Source organism: Lonchura striata, chromosome 3 (genome assembly GCF_050655825.1).
Source record: "Lonchura striata isolate lonStrDom1 chromosome 3, ASM5065582v1, whole genome shotgun sequence".
NCBI classification, from domain to species: domain Eukaryota; kingdom Metazoa; phylum Chordata; class Aves; order Passeriformes; family Estrildidae; genus Lonchura; species Lonchura striata.
In genome coordinates this window covers 45,659,324-45,682,440 of record NC_140705.1, presented here as the reverse complement: position 1 = coordinate 45,682,440, position 23,117 = coordinate 45,659,324, and the positions used below count along the sequence as shown (strand labels likewise).

Sequence of the window (23,117 nt, the reverse complement as noted above, 5' to 3'; positions counted from 1 at the left end):
CTACTTTTTATAATTCCACCACACCTAAAAAAGCCAAAAATACTTAAACTGCAGGTAGGCTGTATATTATACCTGTATCATCAGTTATTTATAATGACAGGAGCCTGGTTACCAGTAGCAGTAAAGCCACAAGCAGCACAACTGGGAAGCATCAGCATAGAGACCAGGGGTCTAGAGAAGGCACAAATTTTACCCTCCTTGCCCTTGCCATCCTGCCAGCTAGACTAAAGAGAGTGTGGGCTTGACTGCCTATTTGCAACTTCACCTTCCTGCACAGGCCTCAGGAGCCATGCTTTGCCCACATGTATTTGCTTCAAACCAGAATTATTACTAGGCTTAACCCATAAATAAAGCTGACTCCTGTGTGCCAGGAGGTGGGAAGATGAAAGCCAGAGGAAAGGGATGAACAAGCCTGTTATGCCTTGCCTATGCCAGACAACCCCTGAGGCCATGTTTAGGTGTTTTCAGAGTCTGGTGAGCTAGGAGCAATTGAGGTAGAGCAAGCCCCTTTCATCAGCTGCCCTTTGAGTACTGCACATTCTGTTCCTAATGCACACAGCTAAAGAGAAATTTCCCTACACTTTGAAAAAATCTGGGAAATAAGAGCATTCTACTTGAAAGGTTGTATTTAGCCCTCCCATCACCACTCACCTTGAATTAAATCAGATACTGGGAATACAGCCATTGCCTATGGAGCAGCTATGTGGTTGTACCTGCTGAACCCCTGAAATCGCATCAGCCACCAGCCTTGTGGCTTTATCAGTGTTTCACAGCAAGGCTAAAACTTCTCCAAAGGGTGCCAGGTGATCAGGGCTGTTCCTTTCTGCTATGAATAACAGGAGAGCATTTCCACTTCACACTCAAAAATTTGCACCAAAATGGCACTACCTTGAGTCCTACAAAGTATCTATCAGAATACAGTAAGTTCTAATCATTGCTAACAATACAACCTGAAGGTGATTGGCATGAAAAAGCATAACCTAAATATCTTTGCCTCACAAATCTAGCACATTCTGTCTCCCATGTAACTGTGTTTTATCAGTACAAAAAGATATGTATTAAAGGACATTCAAACAAACAGGGTACTCACATTAACAGCCACAGGTCAGGGACACCAGGCACTTCAAATTCCACCTGCAAAGGGCTAATAAATGCAGCTGGGTTCTCCCCACTGACTGATTTTCTATGCTCAAAGACTTCTCACCCCCTGAAGCTCTAAGTAACCACATTCAGGTGTTGGAAGGTGTAGTAGCCCTAACCTGTCCAAAGTTCCTCTTCATACAAGGAGCAAACCAGCAGCAGCATTAAAAAACCCCACGCCAGGATACAACAGCTTCTCTCTGAGGGCTCCTACTGAACAAGTTACACTTTTTACATTAAGAGGTATTATAGATGGTCCACAGGATTATAGATGGTCTACATTACTGCTAAAAAGTAAAGTTTTAAAAACCAACTTAAGCACCAAAATTAGCTTCCAAATTAGGAAAATCTGGAAAATTACAGTCTTTTAAACTATGGGCATGCTTTTATGAATTTATAGTATTTTGCTATTACTTCTACAACTCAAACCTTGTAAAAGATGGCATTGCCTGCTAATATAGTTCTTCTACAGCTTTCAGACAAAAGCCTAGTGATTTAAACAGAAAGATACAGTGGGAAATACAAATCTGAAGAAGTTTATGGAATCAAATTCTCAAACACATGGTTATAGATCAGAGAGTTTGGGGAGAGCCATGCAAATACATTGATGATAAATATGTTTGTGCCCCCCAAACGAACCCAAACTTTTAAAGCCCTTCCTTTTTCACACTGCAAATTTTATCAAATGAGCACTGCAAGAATGTCATGGGTGGCATTTGCACAGCTGCAGCTCAGCCCTCCCATAAGGAAAGCAAAGCTGCCCAACAGCTTCCATCCAGGATGCAGAAGACAATTGAAAATAACAAACCACCTATTTCTGATGTGACTCTTCAGCTGATTAGAAAACTAGCAAGAAAAGTATTAAAAACATAAGTAGGATGAGTAAGTTTGCTGTGTTCATGGTAATGTGTGTATACTTCTATAACAATTATGCTTAAAGGGCAAAGAAACAGCTTCCAAAGAGACAAGCAGAATTTTAAAAACCTAGGTTTTTTCTATGTGTTCCAAAAACAGAACACCATAACGAAGTCTCATTAAACTCTTAAACTCTCATCCCTGTTACACAAGTCTAGCTGAGTCTGCACTAACTCATGAGCACAAAATCGGGAGGAAAGCAGGGTATGAAGAAAAAATATCTGAAAAAAATGGACCTTTAGTGGTTGCTTCATATATTTCCATTCCGGACACAAATCAGTCAGCAAAGATTGAAATTCAACCTGTAAAGGTTTCATTTATGCCTAAAGTAAATATCAGGTACTTTGCTACCATGGTGATGACCACAGTAAAAAGCACCTTAAGCACACCCACTTCTGCCAGTGCAATAGTCAGAAGCAAAGCATGGCCATCACACATGCATTGAGCTCACACTTCAGAAAATGTATTGAGTGTTGCAGTTGTGCAAAACCTGAAATACATAAACAATAAATGAACAGAAAAGTTGTTCATTTATTGTGGTATGTATATATCATTTATTATAATATTATGCAGATAATATTATGCACATTCAATGCTCTGGTCCTGCACAGAATGTGTAAGGGCTGATCTAGGGCTCCAAGAAAGCAGCAATAAAACTAAAGTTTATCACTTCTTATATAAAGTACAAGACAGGGGGAAGGGAACCTCAATCCATCCCACTCTGACTGGTTTGATACCAGCAAGAGATGCCCAAAGCCTGGAGAGGGATTGCAGATCAGCAGGAGAGCACTTGAAGGGCAGCACAGAGGTATTTAAGCCTCTCCCACCATCAAGTTGCTTCATTGGAGACACAGTTTAAATGCCTCTATGTTAAAAGCACAAAGCATGGGGGATATTAGGAAGAAATTCTTCTGCGTGTGCCTGGTAAGGCACTGGAACAGGTTGTCGAGAGAAGCTGGGGGTGCCCCATCCCTGGAAGTGTTCAAGTTGGGTACTTGACTCAAGTGTTCAAGTTGGATAGAGCCTTGAGCAGCCTGGTCTAATAGAAAATGTCCCTCCTCATGGCAAGGGGGTTGGAACCAGATGAATTTTAAAATTTTAAAACCCTTCAAATTCACTCTGTGAAACTGAACAGGAAATAAGTCACCTGTTTGACTCCCATATATTGCTAATACCAAGAAACAAACACTCAGCTTTGGAAAACTAAGAAAATTTTATCATATTTTTTTTAATTTTAAATAACCAAGCTCCATGTAAAAGCTCAATACCCCAACGTTCCCTTTAAAATGACAAAGTATTAGAAAGTTTTTTTGCTACAAAACTAAAGCTAACAGCAGCTCAGTCTTTAATGTCTGACAATTTATATTAGAACATATATTCTAAATTTGAAAGTACAAGGAGTTTTCAAAGCTGTCCCAGACTATCAAGCTGACTTTGACTTTTTGGGAGTAGCCACACCATCTTCAGCTGATTTCTCTGCTGGCCTCTTTTTTAAGCCTTTCATTTTCCGTGTCTGCAGTTTACTAAGATCTTGCTTCTGCATGTGGATTCGACCATAAGTTGTACCAAGCACATCATGGGAGATATTCTTTTTCTTCTTGGGCTGTAAGGGAAGAACAATGTTAATATTTCTGAGTACAATCCCAGGAGCTCTGGTGAGAAGCATCCAAAAGTAAGAACTCATACATTGGCTGGAGAGACTAAGATTTGTGCTGTGTGTTCTGTGTGCTTCTAGAGCAGAGCCTGGCTGCCAGCTGAGCACCACAGAAGTACTGTGGCCCCAGGAATGTCAGCTGGCCTCGATGAAAGTAAGCTCTAGTCAAACACACAAGAAGTAATACTTCAGCCTTTGCTCTTGCTCTTCTTCACAGAGAGATCTGAAAACAATGCCCTTCCCAAGGTACATACCTTCAGGCCTTTTGGCTGTTTCAGAGACAGCTTATAAAGGTCATCTGAGGCTAAGTGTGTCCTCCTCATAACCAGATCTAATGAAGGTCCCATCTCTTCCAATTCAATTCTGGGTATTTTACAGCCAGATTTCTTCAGAAGCACTCTGGGAGGAAAAAACCAACCAAAATCAACATTGTCTCCTGTGCTAGAGATGTATCCATCTCCTCAACAGGTTCAATCCTGCAGTTCAAAATACCATTAAATCAACTGCTACCACTAATTCTATTATTGAGAAAGGCATCCATCAATAACAATTTATAATAAATCAGTCCCATTACAATTTGAACACATCCAAAATATGACCTGGTTAATGTAGTTTGTTTCTGTTTTTTTTTAACATGACCAGTATAATCAGTATCACTTTTAAAATTCAGCCCCAGTACCCTGAAATCCAAATTACTTTTCAAAATCAAAACAGTACCCTGGGTATGATTAGAAATAAAAATATTCACTATAATTTATAGCAAAATAACTATCTGAAGAAAGTGTTTTGGTTCTTTGTTTTTAAGAATGAGGCTGATTAAAATGATTTTGTATGAATAGAAATCAAAATCACATTGAACAAAAGCTATGAATGTTCACAGTCTCCTAAGGTAGGGAATGACTGTGAGGGTGAACACCAATGCAACAAGAAAGATTTCCTTGTCCTGCCTTTTGCTGGCTTATCTTGTGCATCTCTGTCTGCAGCCTATCTCCTGTTGTTCCCTGGCAAACACCTAAATGAGGAGCTGTAAAAATCAGCCTGAGAACAGACTAAGGCCATCAAGGCTAAGGCAGCACCCAGAATTCACTGAGTTAATTCACACCACCTTACCAGCCAAGCCATGTGAAAGAGCAATCCTGAGCCAGGAGGAGCTCGACAAGGAAGGAGGCAGCAGACCTAGAGCTCAAGTGCTTTTCTTCTGCTGTACAAATTACACCGGAGCTCCTCTACTCATAGCATGTTCTAGATGCAGCTCAAGCCAGTTCAATTTCACAACTACAGATTAAAGTTGACAAGTGTACCAAAACCCAGACAAATAGATAAAATAGATACTCACTTGTAGCTTCTCATGTAAATTTTCCCATCTACAGCTGTGAAATGCAGAACGTACTCTAAACCAGCCAGACGAATACTGGGCACAGTAGGACCTCTGAAGAAATCTGAGAGAGTAAAAGGAAAAAATGGCATGTTTCTTGGCTGAAAATAAAACAAACCGATATCTGTAACAAATTGGTGATGTGATGTGGGCCCATTTTGAAACAGGAATCTCACTAAAAACCCCCCCTACTTAAAACTGCAGCTTGGCCAATACACAGGACAGAAATTTAACATCGCACATTTTGGTGTGCACTGGTGAATCCAAATGTATGTGGATATTCTGACAGGAGTACAGTGACTTCCAGAGATAATTTTGCAGGAATATACATGCTACCTATATATATATATACTTCCTATACACAAGTGCATGGAAAAGAGCAAATACACTTTCAGACAAGTAACGTAGCGTTATTGAGCTAATGTGAATAATTGCATTGTCTGTTATAAAGATTCATCTCTAATATCAGGGGGGAAAATTATCTTATTTGGTGTTTAGGCTAGTCAATGCTCGGACAAACACAGACCAGTACAGAGAAGCCATTTCCTCAGGTATCTGTTTAAAGACATCATTCAAACCTCATACTTAAATCTTAATCATAGCCGGATTTGGAACAGCAGAAAGAGGGATCAAAACCAGTACACAGCAGGTCAAAACTGCACCTTGACTATTTTTCCTACATTTTCTCTCTCCGACTTTGGGAAAAAGTTGAGATATATAATTTCTTTCATATCTCTCTCACAACAAGGTACTTCTGTCCTCTACATAAAGCAGTATTTGTCATTATGTCTAATGTTTTCTCTATTAATAAGCAACACATCTACAAAAATAAGACACTTCAAATACTTGCCCAGTTTGCAAAGAGAACACTGAAATACAGGTTAAATACAAAACAGGCTGCCTCTAGCAAGATTCTTATATCAGGCTATGAAAATATACTGTGCAATCAGAGAGCCTGCAATGAGCACAGCAATCTGTCCAACATATGCAGAGGGTGGAGAAAGAATGTGACCTTGAGCAAGGGAACAAGGTGTGCTAATAAACATGAGAGAGCAATGCTGAAACATAGGAGAACTGCTAACAGATGCAAAACACATCACTCTTTTCTGCTCTATCCTGTTTTCAGATCCCTTGGCTACTTGTCTTTTCCTTCACTACCTTTTTGAAAGAGTATCAGCACTGGAGTGACATCCAAAACACAGTTTGCCTGGCAAATAACAGATGGAGTAAGCCCAGGAAACTTTCTTGGTCAATTCAATACTCTCTTATTTCAAGTCTAACTTGTAGTTAGAGGAAAAGTTGCAAATAAAACATTTTGTTCACTCGTCACATATTTTTTTTTCCCTTCAATTAGTTCTCTGCAGGTACACAAGCTTACATTCACAGTGGTTTTATTGGCAACACCTCCCTTTCATATTTTCCTGTGGCATCATACATCTTTCTGCCCACAGGATGATCTCTTCCCATAAACGCAGGTGGTCAGGAATTTGTTTCCTGGCAACACCGAACAGCTGCAGAAACCTTACACTTCAGTACACCCAGAGAGTTGAAGTTTTTTAAACATACTCTTAATTTACAACTCTTGCTTTGGTTGGACTAGAGACCTGCTTTCTCCTTTCTTTCCATTCCTAGTTCTCTCTCCTCCTTGTCCTCAAACATGTTTCCAGAAAGTTTAATTTACTCTTTCATACAGAGAGCTTTTCAGGACCTTTCTATTTACAGATTAATTCCTAATTGATTTTGGAATGTAACTCCTTCTGTATCAATTCACATCCAAAAGCTGGTTACACTGTATTCTATGTAGCCCTGGTTAGCATGAATGCAGTTTAGACATTGCCCAGCCATCCCCTTTCCTGGCCAGAAAAAGCCCTCAAATCTTTTCAAACACTCAAAAATGAGTCCGTGTGAGGAAGGCTGTTTGAAGACCAAAGTAACAGCCAATCTAAAATTGCGCAGATCTGCAAACCAACATTTTAGAAAGTGTATAAGCATGCCCTATAGTGGTCTGGCCATTTTTAGGATAAAATAGATGTGCAATAACAGAACTAACAATAAGCAGGCAGCGTTGTAAGAGTTGAAACATGTTATAGATGCAGGCATAAATAACTATTAGAAATTCATTAAATGCATTCCAAGACTTACATCATTTAAATGAACTACACTACCATGTCGGAGTGCAATGAAAACCAAGAGAAAAAGTGGTATGTCTTTCTCTTCCAGGTCTCCAAAGAAAATGTATCTGTCATTTATTTCTCCTAAACAGCTTCTTCCACTTCACAGTTTAACCATACTATAGCATTTGGTTACCATGAAGACAATAATTCACCCTTGCCCTTACTTTTACCAAGAAACTGCTGTAATATGATTGTCCAAACATGCATAAGCTCTTTTGTTATCACAAAAGCCACTGAAAGCTTGGTTGTTCCTCAGCATGACTGGCATCACACTGCTTTGGCAACAAGAAGCTGTCAGCTATCTGATATTCCCTCTGGGATCCCAACAATACTGGTACAGCAACAAAATATTTGCAGCTGTTGCTATAAATTCTTGTATCTTTCTTAGCAAGAGTAGCAGCTTAAGGGTACCATCTTCTGCAGAAATGGAGCAAGTCACTTCTTCCTTATTGGTTAAGGGCAATTTTAAAGCAGGTCAGATTCATACCCATGAATTGATACCCAAATTTTAATTTGTTAGTGACATCTTCAGGCCTTTATTCTCCTTAAGCTTTTTCTTTGTCAATTGTTTTGCATTTGGGTGTTTCACAGAACTCAGTAGGATAATTAAGACCTGGAGTACTTGGCATATGTTCAAGAAGAAAGATTGGGTGTGGAGTATATTTGACTGCCAAGTCATTAATGGCTAACAAATTGGAGAGGAGAAAGACAGGTGAACATCAAGAGAAACAGGAAGGACTGCTCAGTTATTTGGCAACTATCTCACTATGCCTGTCTGTCACTTCAGCTGTTTGATCGTGGGCTGCTTGAGCACATCTGGATGCCCATCACTGTGCAGATGCCTGAAAAAGGATACACTTCAGAAAACGCACCTGCTTCCTGTGTAAATACTCATTTACAGTGACACAAACATGCAGCAGTAAAACTCACTTATCTTTGCATTTAGTCATCCTCAAAGACGTATAAGCTCAGTTACCACCCTTTCATCCATCCCCAAGAACCAATCAGCTGTATTGAGAGGAAGAAAATTTACTCCTCTCCTGCTCCCTTTCAGTCTCATTCCAGATGAATTATCTTGCTTTAAGGAATAATACTAGGGAAAAAAACTTCCCATTTTTAGGGGGCCTGTTTCTAAAGAGCAATCATTTACCTAGAAACCCAAGAATTGAACAAGACTGTTCTTATTGGGCCAAGTTCAGTATTTTACCAGAGCTTAAAAACAACCAAAAAAACCAAACAAAAAACCTAATCTACTTTTAAGAAAACTATCAAGAAGAAAAATCACTCCACCCTACTTACTAGATCTAGTTTTTCCAAGCATGAAGCATTTTTATTTTTTAAGTGCCAAGAGACACAATATCCTATAACTTCTATGTCTACATATAGCTTCTTTAAAGCTACAATGTGTGTTACCTTCCAGAGCCTCCAACTTTGAAATAATAAAAAACATCATGCCTGTTTGTTTCCTAAGTTCCAAGCCTGCCTTAAAGTTAAGGCACAACATATCTACAGCTGATTTTCACTGCACCTGCTCTCTCCAAATATCCTAAGCAACAGCACGCTTGTTAGAATTGGTGGAATTTCCAAAAAAAATGCTTTCATTACAAAAACAGAAGCTGAATTGGACTGATTTGACTTTTCTGTAAGCAAAAATATCCCACTTTCTGAACTTAATCCACTGATTTCAATTTAGATACTTCAGAACATTATTTGATTAGAAAAATGACCACCCAGTACAATTAGAAGGCCAAGACATTTTGGAAAATGACAGTTTTCCCACAACCAAAGTTATGAACTCTGATGAATATGAAGTTTCATCTTCAGAGTCTTTTAGCGCATTCTTTTTTTCTCTCTTTAAAAGTCATCACGATTAGTAAACTTTATGTGACATGAAACCTACAAGTGCTCATTCTTGTTTTCCTTCTGTGCTGAACATAAGCAAGCATTTATTAACAAAATAACCTTTCCCAACAGATCATATTATTATAGATCCATGCAATCCTACTGCCCAACTAATCAAAATACTGACCAATAAGAAGGCTCTTCAGTCTTCTGTATTCTTCATTCACATCAAACACATCACCAGCAAATATCAACATAGGTTTTGTCCCTTCAGGACACTTACTGTTCTGTGGAATAAGAATTTTAAAACAACAAAAATTCAGACAGGGAACATATAATTAATTTAATAGCTACCAGTCATTCAACACTGAAAGAAAAAGTGCTGAGACATGTGATCAATAGGGACAGAATAGACCAACCACACTAAATTAAAAAGCAGAGCATAAAATTAACATTCCAGAGTACACAAATTGCCAATCCTCATATACTGCATAAAACACTTCTTTTAAACAACTTGACTGATTTCAGGAAAATTGCAGAAAAAATTGTAACAAAAAAATCCACCAGTAGGCGTCGCTGAAATACTGAATTCCTTACAGCAATTCCTTACCTTGATATCTTTTAGGGATACAAACTTCTCAACGCCCAGCTCAATCATGTCTAGCACGTGGTAGTCAAACATGCGACCTGTAAGAGTAAAAAAAGAAAATCCAGCTATTTAAATAGTCACTGAAAACTACACCTATCATCCCAATAAAAACCCAAGTGAGATTTATTACCTATTATCAAGTTGTTAGGTCGCTTCTTGTTATGGGAGCCAAAGAGAAACAGAGAACAATCTGATTTCTTGGAAAAAAACTCCTGCAATTGAAGAAAATAATCAAACTTTTCAGCTGCAGTTCACAGGGTTTAAAATATTCTGCAAAGACATATGGCACAAACATATGAGTTTAGGAGCTACTTAATGAGAAGGGCAACTGCACTTAGCAGAAGAGTTTTGAGCATGTCATGAGTGTTTTTCAGCACTTACGCTAAAACTGACAGCTGGATTCAAGATTCAAATAATTTCTTTTTTTTATTTACCATTGCATTTTAAAATACAAGTCAGGCATTTTTTTTTCTTGCCATTTTATCTATTACCCTTTCTTGTAATTCCTGGTTATTTGTTTTTACACAAGATACTTTCAACCACTTCTCCTTGACTGACAAGTATTGTCAAGCTAGCTACCATTTGAATGTCTCATTGCCATTTCCCAACTAAGCTTTATGCAGCATATTGGCTTTGCCTGACAGCTTTTAAACAAACAGTTAATTCCCTCAACAGCAAGCTAACAACATCTGCACTTGGCACAAGAGTCCTACTACAGAGCAACTTCATGTCAATGTCATTACAGAAGTTCCTTCTAAAGATGTCCAGCTCCAAAGTCTTTTTATGCACTTCTGCCTCCCAAGGCAGCTGTCTTGTGTATCAAGGGTGACATACACGCACATACAACTTATACAGTGCTTCCCACAAGTATACACCTGCACTTGGCACTCTGAAGCACAGAAGGACACTTCATCTCCCACCCTGCAACAGCAGCAGCTCAGAGACGACATTGCACTCTGCCCCTCTGGGAGGTCAGAGGGATACCTGGGGAGGCTGGATTAATTGCATGTACAAATCACACACCTCAGCATCGAGTTTTGCCACCAGATCCCTGAGAAATGCTGATTCTAGACAGGCCAAGAACAGAGCAGAGGGGACTCCCCTTGAAACATGTGCTCATACAGTTCTGTTAATCACTGTGTTGATATCTGTGCACTCCCTAATAGTTGTAAATTTTATTAAAGAGATGTAAAAAACTCAAATGCTTTGAATGTGCTCTGCATATACTGCAACAACACACACACTGCAAAACTGTCCTTTTAAAAAAATGCCTCTAGCCAGTCAGCCAGGATTACTGCTAAAGGATTGAAAGAGACTTGGTGAGCTTTGCCACCAGCTCCCCAAGCACCCTTGATGGATCCCACGTGGCCCCACAGATGTATTTGTCTGAGTGGTGTAGCAGATCACCAACCATTTCTTCCTGCATTATGGGGACTTCACTCTGCTCCCTGTCCCTCTCTTCCAGCTCAGGGCACTCAGACAGCAACTGGTGCTGTTATTACAGAGTGAGGCAAAGAAGGCATTAAGTATCTCAGCATTTTCCTCATCCTTTGTCCCTGTGTTTCCCTCTGCATCCAGTAAAGGATGGAGATTCTCTTTAGCCCTCACTCTGTTGGTGATCTAATTGCAAAAATATTTTTATTGTCTTTCGTGACAGTAACCAGATTAAGTTCTAGTTGGGCTCGGGCCCTTCTAATTTTCTCCCTGCATACCCTCACAACATCTTTGTGGTCCTCCTGAGTGGCCTGCCTCTTCCAAAATTGATATACTCTTTTTACCCCTTAGTTCCAGGCAAAGCTCTATTCAGACAGGCTATTCTTCTTTCCTGATGGTTCATCTTTTGGCACACAAGGATAACCTGTTTAAAACTGTTGTAAGAGAAAGCATTGTTTATACTTACCAATGTTGTTTGGTCCTCAAAAGGCCTGGTAATATTTTTCCTGAGAGGAGGAGAAAGAAAAAAGTTTAAAAAACCCAAAAAAAACCCAAAAAACAGGCCCAGATAGACGCTTCTTATTAATTCTCTGATAATACAAAGTCTTGCATTCTGCCAGGAACTCCAGCAGTAAAGACTCAGTTTGAGTTCAAATCACAAGTCATATTACTACTGCCAAGAACGCTTTAGTGCCATCACTGCTATTCTAAGTACTTTACTACACATTTCCTGTCTCCTGGGGCCTGACCTGCAGAACACCACCACCACTACTACCACCAGTGGCACTATGAGTAACTACCTTTGTCTGTTAATTCATTAAATTTAGACAACGATTTACAGTTGTTTCTGCACTACATTCACACACAGACACTGTGTTCCCAATTCAAACAAGACTTAGAGGCAAATCCTGCTCCGTAACAGCTGCCACAGAACAGGGCTCAGCACCAACACTGATCACACGTAGCTTGTTTCCAGTCTGTTGAAAATTATGATCAGTCATCTTCTGCACCATGGTCATTGCTCAAGCCCCCAGGCTAGCCTGCATCTCTATTTATGCCCTGAAACTATGTCTGTCAGTCAGAATTCTCAAAGATGTCAAAGTCAGATCACTTACCTTTTATACAGTACAGCAAAAGGCTTCTTCACAGCATACTGCAAAACACAAAGTCACTGCAAGTCATCTCTAACATGCACAGCACTGTTGTTTTTACAACCCAACAGTTTACAGGATCACGTGAAACAATAACCATGCATAGCAGACTAGAAGGTACCTCAAAAGGCCTGCTCATAGTAAAACCCTTCAAGATAGTGACAATCTGGTTTCCAAATTAACTGCACAATAAATTATTTGTAGAAATTGAGAAATAAAAAATTAACTAAGAAACAGCTGGAATCAAAGCAATCCCTCTGCTTCTAAGTAGCACAAGAAAAAACAGGAAGAGAACAACAATTTGATTATAGAAGCATAAAAGAATAGGAAAACAATAAAGCAAAGAGAAAAATGAGTGTAGGAACAGCTATAATAATTTGAGCTATGGAGTTAGGAGACAAGATTGGTAACTTAGTCTCAGGAGGGGCTAAAAGCTCCCTATCAATACACACAGTCAGCTTGCAGGATTCTGGGATATGACTTAGCTGTGTGACACAGTCCCAGTTGTGTACCTAATCCTCTTCATCCTCTTGCTTTCAAACAGACTTGGCAACACTTCACCTCATATACTAGACAATTGTGAAAAAATAAGAGAGCAAGCTCAAAACTTCTGGCAAAGCAGAAACTGGAAGAAAACAATCTCCATTTAGAAGCAGGTAATGACACCTTTGGAGTACTCATCATTCTGAGATTCAGGGTACAGGGAGAGTATGAAAATACTGATTGTGCAGAAGAGACAGAAAATTATAAAAACGAGAGAGGAAGATTGCATGCTACATCCAACAACTTACAATGTCTTTAAGCACTTCAGTCACTGTTAAATTTGCATTTCCTCCTTTTATGAGCATAGCATTTTTTGTATTTTCATTTAGCTTGGGTTCTCTCTTCTCAAGAAATCTTTTTGCTCTCTTAGTTTTAGGCTTTCTGTAACAATAAATTAAAAGTTAAAAGCTTAATATATGTAACAAGACACTACAGAAAACAGTGAAGCCAAACAAGAATTGGAACTAACTATTCAAGTAACTTGTTTCAATGACTCAAACTAATCCCAACCTGCAGAATTACAATCAATGTCAAAAGCCCTGTCTCAGGTGAATGTGTTTTTCCTGCCACTCCTCTTCCTCTCTGTCATTTCAAATTAGCAAAGGTGATTTTACCATCTTGTGCTTTCTAGTTTCTGCTAATTTAGAGCTCAAGCTGTACTAGAATTCCCAGCCTACTGCAAGGCTGAAGGATTCCCCTCACACCAGCTCCCTCAACAAGCCAGAAACTTGCTTGTGAGAAAAAAACAAAGTTCCTCAAAGACCACCAACGACCCCGAAAATAAAAGCTGTTGTCAAGAACCAGGTGAAATACCGCAGCCTTCACAGGGGCACAGACCTCATACATATCTGTGGCTACGTGGCTTAAGAATTACAGTTCTCCACTAGATTATCTTCTCAGTAAAGCATTAATTTTATTTTCTCATTTAAAACAAACAATATCCCCACGCCGAGGGATCCCAGCATCGCCGGGGTGGAACGGACTCTGGAGATCATTGAGCCCAAGCCCCCGCCGAGGCAGGGTAACCTGGAGCAGCTGGCACAGGAATGTGTCCGGGTGGGTTTGGACTGTCTCCAGACAGGGACACTCCAGGATCTCCCTGGGCAGCCTGTTCAGCGCCCTGTCACCCTTCACGTGAAGAAATTCCTCCCCACGTTCAGGTGGGACTTCTTGTGTTTTAGTTTATGGCAATCGCTCCCCATGCTGTCGCTGGGCATTACTGAAACTTCAGAAACTTCAGGTGTACGGGAACACACAGATTCAACACCAGAGGGTCACCACGGTTATTTTAAGCTACCAACTGAGTAAGGGCTGTTTGGCCACCACCAAAAAGACGGCAGCGCTCGGCTTCCTCATTCCCGCACGTTTCCCATAAGGCTTTTCCCTCTGCTGGCTCCCCCACTCCCGCCCGCTCGTATTTCCCACACGGGTTTCCCGGCACACTCACACCACCCGGTCCAGCGCATCCATCGCTGCCCTCACGTGCGGCAGGACCGGCGGAGCCGCCGCGCGCGTCACGTCCGCCGGCAGCGGGGCGGGGCGCGGCGCATGCGCGGGGCGCGGCTGCGCTCCGCCGTGCCGGGGGCGCGGCGCATGCGCGGCGCATGCGCGACTCCGCTCCGCCGTGCCGGGGGCGCGGCGCATGCGCGGGGCGCGGCTCCGCTCCGCCGTGCCGGGGGCGCGGCTGGGCGCGCTGGGGCTGCGCTGCCCGGAGCGGAGACCTCACCGCCGTCTGCTGCTTCCTCCTGAGGGCAAGAGCGGGGGCAGACACTGATCTCTTTGGTGACCTGTGCCAGCACCCGAGGGAATGGCCTGGAGTTGTGTCGTGAGGGCTAGGATGGATATCGGGAAAAGGTTCTTCACCCAGAGGTTGTATGGTTGCAAAATATAGGGTTAATAATAGAAACAAAAGCTCGACCACTAGAAATGACACTTAAAATATTAATAAACTCCAGCATTATTATGAATGTACTCACTGTGTGTGATATACATAAAATATTTTCGAAAAATAATACTGATTACCAGATGAACTACAACAAAGAAACAGCTTCAGTGTAGCACTGAAAAAAAAGGCTGAGAAGGCCAGAAACCAATGCTGCCGGAATACTCCTTGTACATAGGGGAATAAAACCTCACATACATAGTGCCAGACTAAGCAGCCAGTTAACAAAACCATGGGAAGGTTGCCGTGTTTGCCTTCTGTCAGAGGACAAACTCTTGAAGCACCGCTCTGTTCCCAGTGGCTGAAGCAGCCATAGCAAAAACCCCTCTCTGCAGGAGGCTCAGCTGCCACCATGTGCACCGCAAACCCTCCCTCCAGCACTCAAGAGCCTGTGTATTCCCAGGATCAGCGTTCCAGTTATAATTGTCCTCTATCAGCACCACGCAAATCAAGTGTGAATGATGATGTTTTAAAACTTCCATGGTTGCAGTTAAACCCAGAGGGATGGCTGTGTGGTCTCCATGAAACCTCAAATGCAACACTACCATGTGAAAGATCCACACCCATGCTGGAGGCACACAAGAACATGTTCCCTTTTCTTCCTCTCCCTGCCTCCCTTTCACCAAGAATTCAAATTGCTTCTACACAGGAAAAAAAAAAAGAGAATAATGGGATTGATGGTTTGAAACTGTTGCCATTTTAATGGCTTCTCTTTACTAATGCTGTGCTGTGAAAAACCTTGTAGGTGAGCTTCTCCTCTGATCATTACTAATTAAAGTATTACACAATTATGCTGGAATTAATTAGGTGCTTTCATCCTCACAGCACTGTTGCAGTTACACTGTTTTGAGGGAGGCAGAGAAAAGCAGGAAAGAAGGGTCAGGGAGAAAATGTTTTCTGTTTTAAAATTGATGTGGTTTTGAAAACATTATTCTGAGTGCACCACACACTCAACTGTGATACAGAACAGTGTGTGGCAATATAAATGATGTAGCAGTATCAACCCACAGACTACCTAGGTGGCACAGCATAGTCACATGGACTAGTCTGGGAACCACCGATGCGTGAGTACAGGATCATAAGCATAAAACCCTTCTGAAAAATGACAGAGAGGAAGATTAGAGACTTAGAGACAAGAAGTTACCGTGAGGAAAAACAGGATGACCACACTTCCTTTTGTATAACACGCATTATATTGTACACAAAATGGGAGAAGCGGCATGACAGATGCCTCTTTAAGACCTGGATTTCATTTGCTGACATTTACTGGGGTTTTCAAGACTTGAATGGACAAAGCCCTGACCAACTTGCCCTGAATTTTGAATAGTTGACCCTATTTACATAGGAAGCTAGATGAGAGACCCCCTAAAGCTCTTCCCATATGAATGATTTCTAAACTCCATCAAGGAGGCAAAAGAGACTAGAGAGAATCTAAACTATGCAATTTGATGAGTATTCAGTCAATAAAAGCCACACTTATTTGTTTTCTTTCAATAACTGCAGTACAAAAGCAGATAGAGTATGTAGGTGAATACAACACACAAGGTGAAGCTACAGTTGAAAAATTCAGGTCTTTATTTTAAACAATGGTGTTTCTTTCTTTTTACAAAATGTTTCAGACTGTGCAATACATCAACATTTTTCTAAGCTAGGAGTTTCTTTTAATTATGTAACCATTTCCACTTGTTCAGTTTTGAGGTAGGGATACATACATTTCCAGTCTGTAATTTTAAAAAACACTTAAGCTCTTCCCACTATAATTCAAGCACAAAAGCAATGCACAAAAACATAATGTCTGTCTTTCCACTGTTCATTTTTCAGAGAAGGTGGAAACCATGTCATGGCCTATAAAAGTTGGCCCATTAATTCCATGAAGAAATCCTCAAAAGATCACAGCTAATATCATGGAGGTGCATCCTCTAAGGCAGCATTTCCAGAAGGAAATTCCTCTGCCCCAGAAGCAGAGCTGTCAGGCAGAGGAATAGAGGCATCTATTTCCAAGGTGTGCTGCTTTTCCAGGTCACAGTTCATGTTAGAATTGCCTTTGCCACTCACCTCTCCCTCGGACTCTTCAGTCAGTTTATCTTGGGCCTGAGCTGACTCCTCGGAATCATCCTTTTCAGGCAGAAAACTGCAAATCATATTAAGCCTGCTGTAGGAAAAATCTCTGTCCTTGATCTGCAACCACTCTACTCCACCTGATGTGAAGAAAGAAAACGCTATTAGTGACAAAAGAAGTTAACAGCAGTTTTTAATTTAAGTTCACTGTTAATAAGGCTGAGCCAGACCAACGTCTAAGTAAAAGAACCACTTAGAACAGAAAGATATGTACATGCATCTCCTATTACTTTTCACATACTCATTTACTACCAGAAAATACAATGCAGGACTAAAAAGATCTTTCCTCTGATCCAGTGTGGCAGTTCCCATTGTATTTAGGTGTCTAATGCCACCCTTAGGCTCTTAAAAAAACTTAAACATAAATCAAAATGCAGAGAAAATATTTCAAAATGTAATGAAGAGGATAGAATATTTGTTCACCTAAATATTAGATCTTCTGGCAATAGGTAATGACAACAAGAGAGATAGGACACAAGTTCTTACATTCTCTTTAACTCAAGTGTAACAATAAGTTGGAACAACTTATTGGGGTTGAAACCAACCCCAAATAGAAATGGGATTCCACTCCCATTTTGATTTTTACTCAGTACATGTTGTAAAGTCACAAGATGTTTTAGTTACTTTGTATGCACAAGTTAAATTCCTGTCATGGTACAGAAACAAAGTGGTTTTCAGTACTTATCATCAGTACTGCTGCTCCAGAATAAAAAAAGCCTTTGTATTAAGCAAAATCCTCTCTAGTCTCAATTTGATATTACATATACTATCACAATAATGATTTCAGTTTAATATTACATAATTAATTCTCCAGAGAGAATTGGTATGTGGTGTTGATAAGAATGTTGATGTTTGGCTAGATTCTAGATGACATTTCATTTTGTACCTCCTATGGCCAGTGTCTAGCTGACTGCTCATATTTAAGGCAAAATGGGTATATAGTCTTAAAATATGAAGCAGCAACACTGACTTGAGTGAAAAAAGCAGCTAAACGCAGTAGGACAGTTTTAATGAATACTGCTATATATGGTAGAATACTTAGTATTTGACTATATAAAAACACTGACTGCTGTACAAAAAAATAAAGAAAGCATCTGAACCCCAAGTTCTGCCTACAGAGTGAAAATCAATATAAATGGTCTTCTAGGTATGTCTTTGCAAGTAATTTAAAATGTTTAAATTTAATTTTTAAATTCATTTCCATTCAATTGTAAATTCAGTAAGTACAATTCAGTTCTTTTTAACAATTACAGAGACTCAAAAAGTCATTAGAAAAAATTATGGAAGTAGGGGGAAAAAAAAAAATCAAGAAAGAACTACTAAACAGCACCTCAGATTTTAAAACCTAAAGCTAACAGAAGAACATAGCAGGAAGCATCAGCATATGTTTGCCCTGCTCTTACACTTCTTTGTAGTAATCTCCTACTAGCCATTTAGGGAGGCAGCACTGGTCAGAAATGTATTTCATTTTTTAATTTAAATATACATATATGGTGCCTAAAGAAGAAAGTTCCTTTAACTTCCTGCATGCTCTTGGATCAAACACTTAATAAAGGTTGACTCTGCCTGTGGATTAAGCATAATCCACTCATGTCCACATACATAAGAGCAGAATCACTCACCAACATTCTCTTCTCCTTCCTTCTTTTCTGTCAGAAGGGTCCGTGTCATGTTCAACTTCTTCACTGTGTGGCACTTGTATTTCAGCTGTACTTTTTGGTTGCCTTCTGCATCTACTAAGAAGAGAGGAGAAAAAACAACACCCAGACCCCAATCGTTATCGTTAATTCCACTAGCAACTGAAACAAGATAATTATGTTTAATCTCCCCAGCTACTGAAACAAACAGAACATAAAATCACAACAATTACCTTGCTCTGCGTTTTCTTCAAAAACCACACAGGTTCCCAAGGCATCTATGAAAAACAAAGTGAAAAACTTTTAGAGACTAATTTGTATCAGCTGCAGAAAATATGCCCACTGGCCCAGCTGTGGGAATGTTCTGACTTCCAGCCCCCACACTCCAGAGGTGTAGCACTGGTAAGGAACTTGGAGCAGGCAGGAGTATCTGCTGTCATTGGAGTCACTACAAGGGAGGATCCCAGACCATTTTCTTCCAGACCAGTGTTGTCACCACAGGGCAAATGAGAGAACTACAGATGGCACAACATGTAAGTCCTGCTTACATAGGAGACAACAGCACTTAAAGGCATTTTATATCCCACATTTTTGTCTGCAGTAATACTAGCTGGTACACCCCAGAGTCAGCTTCCAGACATACTTTCCCTGGGAGTACCATGGATGCATGGTTAATTTAGCAGTGAACTCAGCCTGCTGCTGCTCTACATGGTGTTATACAACTACCCAAAACTACAGCATCTCACAGGACCAATTGCAGTAAAACCACCTGATGTTAAGAAAGTTCCTTGGGTCACGTGAAAAGGGAGAGATTGTGTTCACGTAAGTTTTCCTACCTTCATATTCTCCTGCAAATACATATCTGTCCACTTGTAAAATGGGCCTCTCTGTCTCTATTCCCTATGTAAAGAAGGATAAAATTGCATAATGTCAGGTCTGTATTAGCCCAGGTGCATTTCTCACTGTAAAACCAGCAAAGACAGTCATAGTAGAGTCCAGATTATATCAATTCCTCATCATACATGTTCCTTTAAGTATATTAAATAAAAAAAAAAAAAAACCCAGAAAATACTCTTTCTGTAATCATAATAAAACCTATGGTATAAAACTGTACAGAAAATGCTCTAGTATATTACAATAAATTCAGATCAAGCTGCAGCCAACAGTCTATATCAGTTAGTGCTGTTATTTCCCCTAGGAAATTAGTGTAACCTCCATTTCAAATTAACAAAAACATAGGTGTTTGCATGCAGATGATGTTATTTTCTAAGCTTCAATTAATACAAGTTCTAGAAAGTGGAATAACTTTAAAATTGGAAAATGCAAAGGGTGAAGAAGTCCAGCATAAGGCATTACATCAGTACGGGAAGTGCCACTGCAGGGTTACAGAAGCTTCTGTGATTACTGTGTGTCTCCATTGTGATGGAGTTGGAAATTGTTGCTATTTTGTTTTTTTAAAAAAAGTAGTGAAAGAGTAAGGAAGCACTTCCATCAGCTCACTCCCTTCCTCTAGATTGCAGGTTTTCCAAATACACAAGCCAGCATCCCATTTTTCTTATGTAAGATATATCTATATACTGTATTTTGATAAAAATCAATGTCTGAACAGAACACACTAATTAAGGCAAAAGGTCTTTGAATAGTACCTTGTGAGCATCAGAATTATTCAGGACATGAAGACAAGCACACACTAAAAGTTTTGAAGATAAGGCATTATGTGGCAAATTGCATAAAATACAAAATATCACACAGGTTAATAGAATTTGTGCAATTTTCCTCTTATACATTTTTGTGTTTCAAAAGTGCAACATCAACAAGATTTAAGCTCTAGGATTCACTTTCTTCTGCATAAATTGAGAATACCAGCAACACTAAGCTAACACATAGAACATATTTTTGTGAGGTTTTTTCCTTCTACAAGAAATAAATACAATTAATAACACATCAGTACTAAACAATAGCATTATGTGTGTGGGGGGGTTATATTCAAAATTTTATTTCTTTGGCTGATTTGCATTCCTTTGTGGACTATGCAGACTTGGAGACCGTCTTCCCCTGATGCCACCAGCATCACAGAAAACTTGCTAAACAGAGTAATACAGAGCAGGCCCTTTAATTAAGGGTTTAACAGCAGTTGTGCCTTAGGAAAAGCCTCAAGGAATGCTTACTCTGTAGAGTGAACCCAAGTAGATGTGGATACAGCCAGGACACAGTATGGACACTATAACCTTTTACTAGTGACATTACAAGGGGCTCTCAAAGTGCATCATTTAAATGAATCCCTCCAGCAGAACCAAAGCATTGGTGGCCATTCCGTCATCAGTATGAATGATACATGTAACAAATTTCAAGAGAATTAGAGGAGATCAAGGAAGGAAACCTGCATATCCATCCAAAGATGAATACTTTATGAATTTTGATTGTATTCCTACTACTGAGACATTCAGAATTGACTTTACCACTCACATATATTGTGATCAGTGGCACACTCAGATGTTCTCTTCCATCTTTTCAGCCTATACTTAGAGAAAGTATTTGCAAATCAGAAGTACTTGTACTATCTATACATCTCTTGGAGTCTATGTAAGTTTTGAAGGGCAAATGAAATCTGTCCTATACAGATAAAGTGATTAAAAAACTCAAAAGGAACAGGACAGGGAAACCAGATTCCTACAATAACCTTACAATGATGCAAACTACATCCAAAACTGTTTACAAAATGCTTAATACCCAGTTATAATTTAGAAGACTTGAACAATGCCAGGACATATCTGCAAAAAATCCCATTGTAAATACAGTACAAATCTTAAATATTTTGCTTTACCGGTCTGCTGTATTCCAGTTGTTCGAAGAAGTGTGATTAACAATTACGTTTTTTTAACATGTGCAATACATAATTTAAGTAAAAACTACCTTAGAACTTGAAATCAGAGAAGATACTGGTCCAAGCTTTTATATACTTATGAAAAAGTATCCTTATATTTATGCAATAATATATTCAAAGACTTTATGCTGTTTCTGAAAGAAAGCCCACAACATGCAGCCAAGCACAGGACACATACATAATTTTCTATAAAATATTTGATCTAATGTTATCAACGTCAAGAAATTTACAAGCAGCCTCACTCCCTTGTTCACATGCATAATAACTTACCCCTTTCCTATTCTGCTGTAATCACTCACCAAAATCTTGCACTTGTTTTCACATTTTTCTAAGAAGTCTGAATCAATAATTCCTGATAGCTCAACCATGACCAGTTGCTCCTACAAGAAAAGTTGATCATGTACAGCTATAACAGAACATGTACAGATACTACAGAACTCGGGGGGGGGGGGAGGGGGAAAAGGCCTCCCCAAAATCAATCTTTACCAATAAGAACAGCAAAGACACAGCCTTTCAGGATAAACAGACCCCAACGTGGAGTTTATGCTGCATTTTATCAAGGGACAGAACTCTTGTAATACCCAAGGAAGTTTAGTGACCCACTATTCCATAAGAATAATGGACACCCGAATTTCCTGGCCTCTTCTTCCTAGCGAGCAATGGGGGAGCACTTTTTTCACCCTTGAAAAATGAGCATCAGTACGACACTGGGGAGATCCTACAGCACCTTCCAATACCCAAAGCGGGCCTACAAGAGTTGGAGAGGGACTTTTTACAAGGGCCTGTTATGGCAGGACAAGGGGTAACAGATTTAAATCGAGAATGGGTTTAGATTAGACACTGAAATTTTCATTAATGCAAATATTTTTTTTACTGAAGGGAGGGGTGCGGCACTAGAACAGATTGCCCGGAGAATCTGTGGATGTCCCATCCCTGGAAGTGTTTAAGACTAGGCCTGATGAGGCTTTAAGCAACCTGGTCTAGTGGAAGGTGTTCCTGCCCACGGCAGGGGTTTGGAACCAGATGAACTTTAAAGGCCCTTGCAACCCAAACCCTTCTGTGATTTTATGGCGACAGGAAACAATAGAAATTGGAAACTCGCACTCTGACCACGCCGTTCTCCGGGACGCCCGAGGAAGAACAGCCAGAACCACACAGCTGTGGGGACAGCACCGCTGCGGCTTCTGAGAACCCGCCGGCCCCAGGGAAACGCGCTCGCTCCGTCACCGGCCCCTCCGGCCGGGCGGAGCGGGGCCGGGCCACGCCCCGCGGGGGGCCGGACCCTTCCCCCAGGCCTGGGGAGCGCCTCGGTGTCGGCATCCACCAACCTCCACCTCGTCTTCCTCCGCTCCGTCGCTCCTCCCGCCCTCGCTGCCCGCCGCCGCTGCTGCTGCTGCTGCTGCCGCCGCCATGTCACCAGCGCCCGCCCCGCGCCCGCCTCAGCGCGCACCACGTGGGCTCCGCGCCGCCATCTTAGCGCGGAGCGGCCCCGCCCCGCCGCCGCGGGCCCGCCCCGCCCTCAGCGCCGCCCCGCCCTCAGCGCCGCTCCCGCCCCGGGGCCGCCCCGCCCTCAGCGCCGCTCCCGCCGCGGGCCCGCCCCGCCCTCAGCGCCGCCCCGCCCTCAGCGCCGCTCCCGCCCCGGGGCCGCTCCCGCCGCGG

The 23,117-nt window shown here is 40.9% G+C and overlaps 2 protein-coding genes across 5 annotated transcripts; both read right to left on the bottom strand.

Annotated features, from left to right (window-relative positions):
• Positions 1-3,249: 3,249 nt before the first annotated feature.
• Positions 3,250-14,399, bottom strand: RPF2 (ribosome production factor 2 homolog). The gene is made up of 10 exons (XM_021555477.3): positions 14,325-14,399; positions 13,126-13,258; positions 12,299-12,336; positions 11,650-11,689; positions 9,880-9,961; positions 9,711-9,787; positions 9,288-9,387; positions 5,046-5,148; positions 3,964-4,108; positions 3,250-3,658 (listed from the first exon to the last, which is right to left on the bottom strand). Exons 1-10 carry the CDS (start codon positions 14,345-14,347, stop codon positions 3,479-3,481), a joined length of 921 nt encoding a protein of 306 aa, XP_021411152.1. The 5' UTR covers positions 14,348-14,399; the 3' UTR covers positions 3,250-3,478.
• Positions 14,400-16,371: 1,972 nt separating this feature from the next.
• On the bottom strand, positions 16,372-22,954 carry GTF3C6 (general transcription factor IIIC subunit 6). Of its 4 annotated transcripts, none has more exons than XM_021555494.3 (6): positions 22,787-22,954; positions 21,758-21,838; positions 19,411-19,474; positions 18,808-18,852; positions 18,560-18,673; positions 16,372-17,017 (listed from the first exon to the last, which is right to left on the bottom strand). In XM_021555494.3, exons 1-6 carry the CDS (start codon positions 22,868-22,870, stop codon positions 16,722-16,724), a joined length of 684 nt encoding a protein of 227 aa, XP_021411169.3. In that variant the 5' UTR covers positions 22,871-22,954; the 3' UTR covers positions 16,372-16,721. The 4 variants fall into 4 exon arrangements, with proteins under 4 accessions (XP_021411169.3, XP_021411170.3, XP_085431141.1 ...); XM_021555495.3 differs by having other exon boundaries at positions 18,560-18,670; XM_085575015.1 differs by having other exon boundaries at positions 22,563-22,888.
• Between the last annotated feature and the right edge of the window lie 163 nt (positions 22,955-23,117).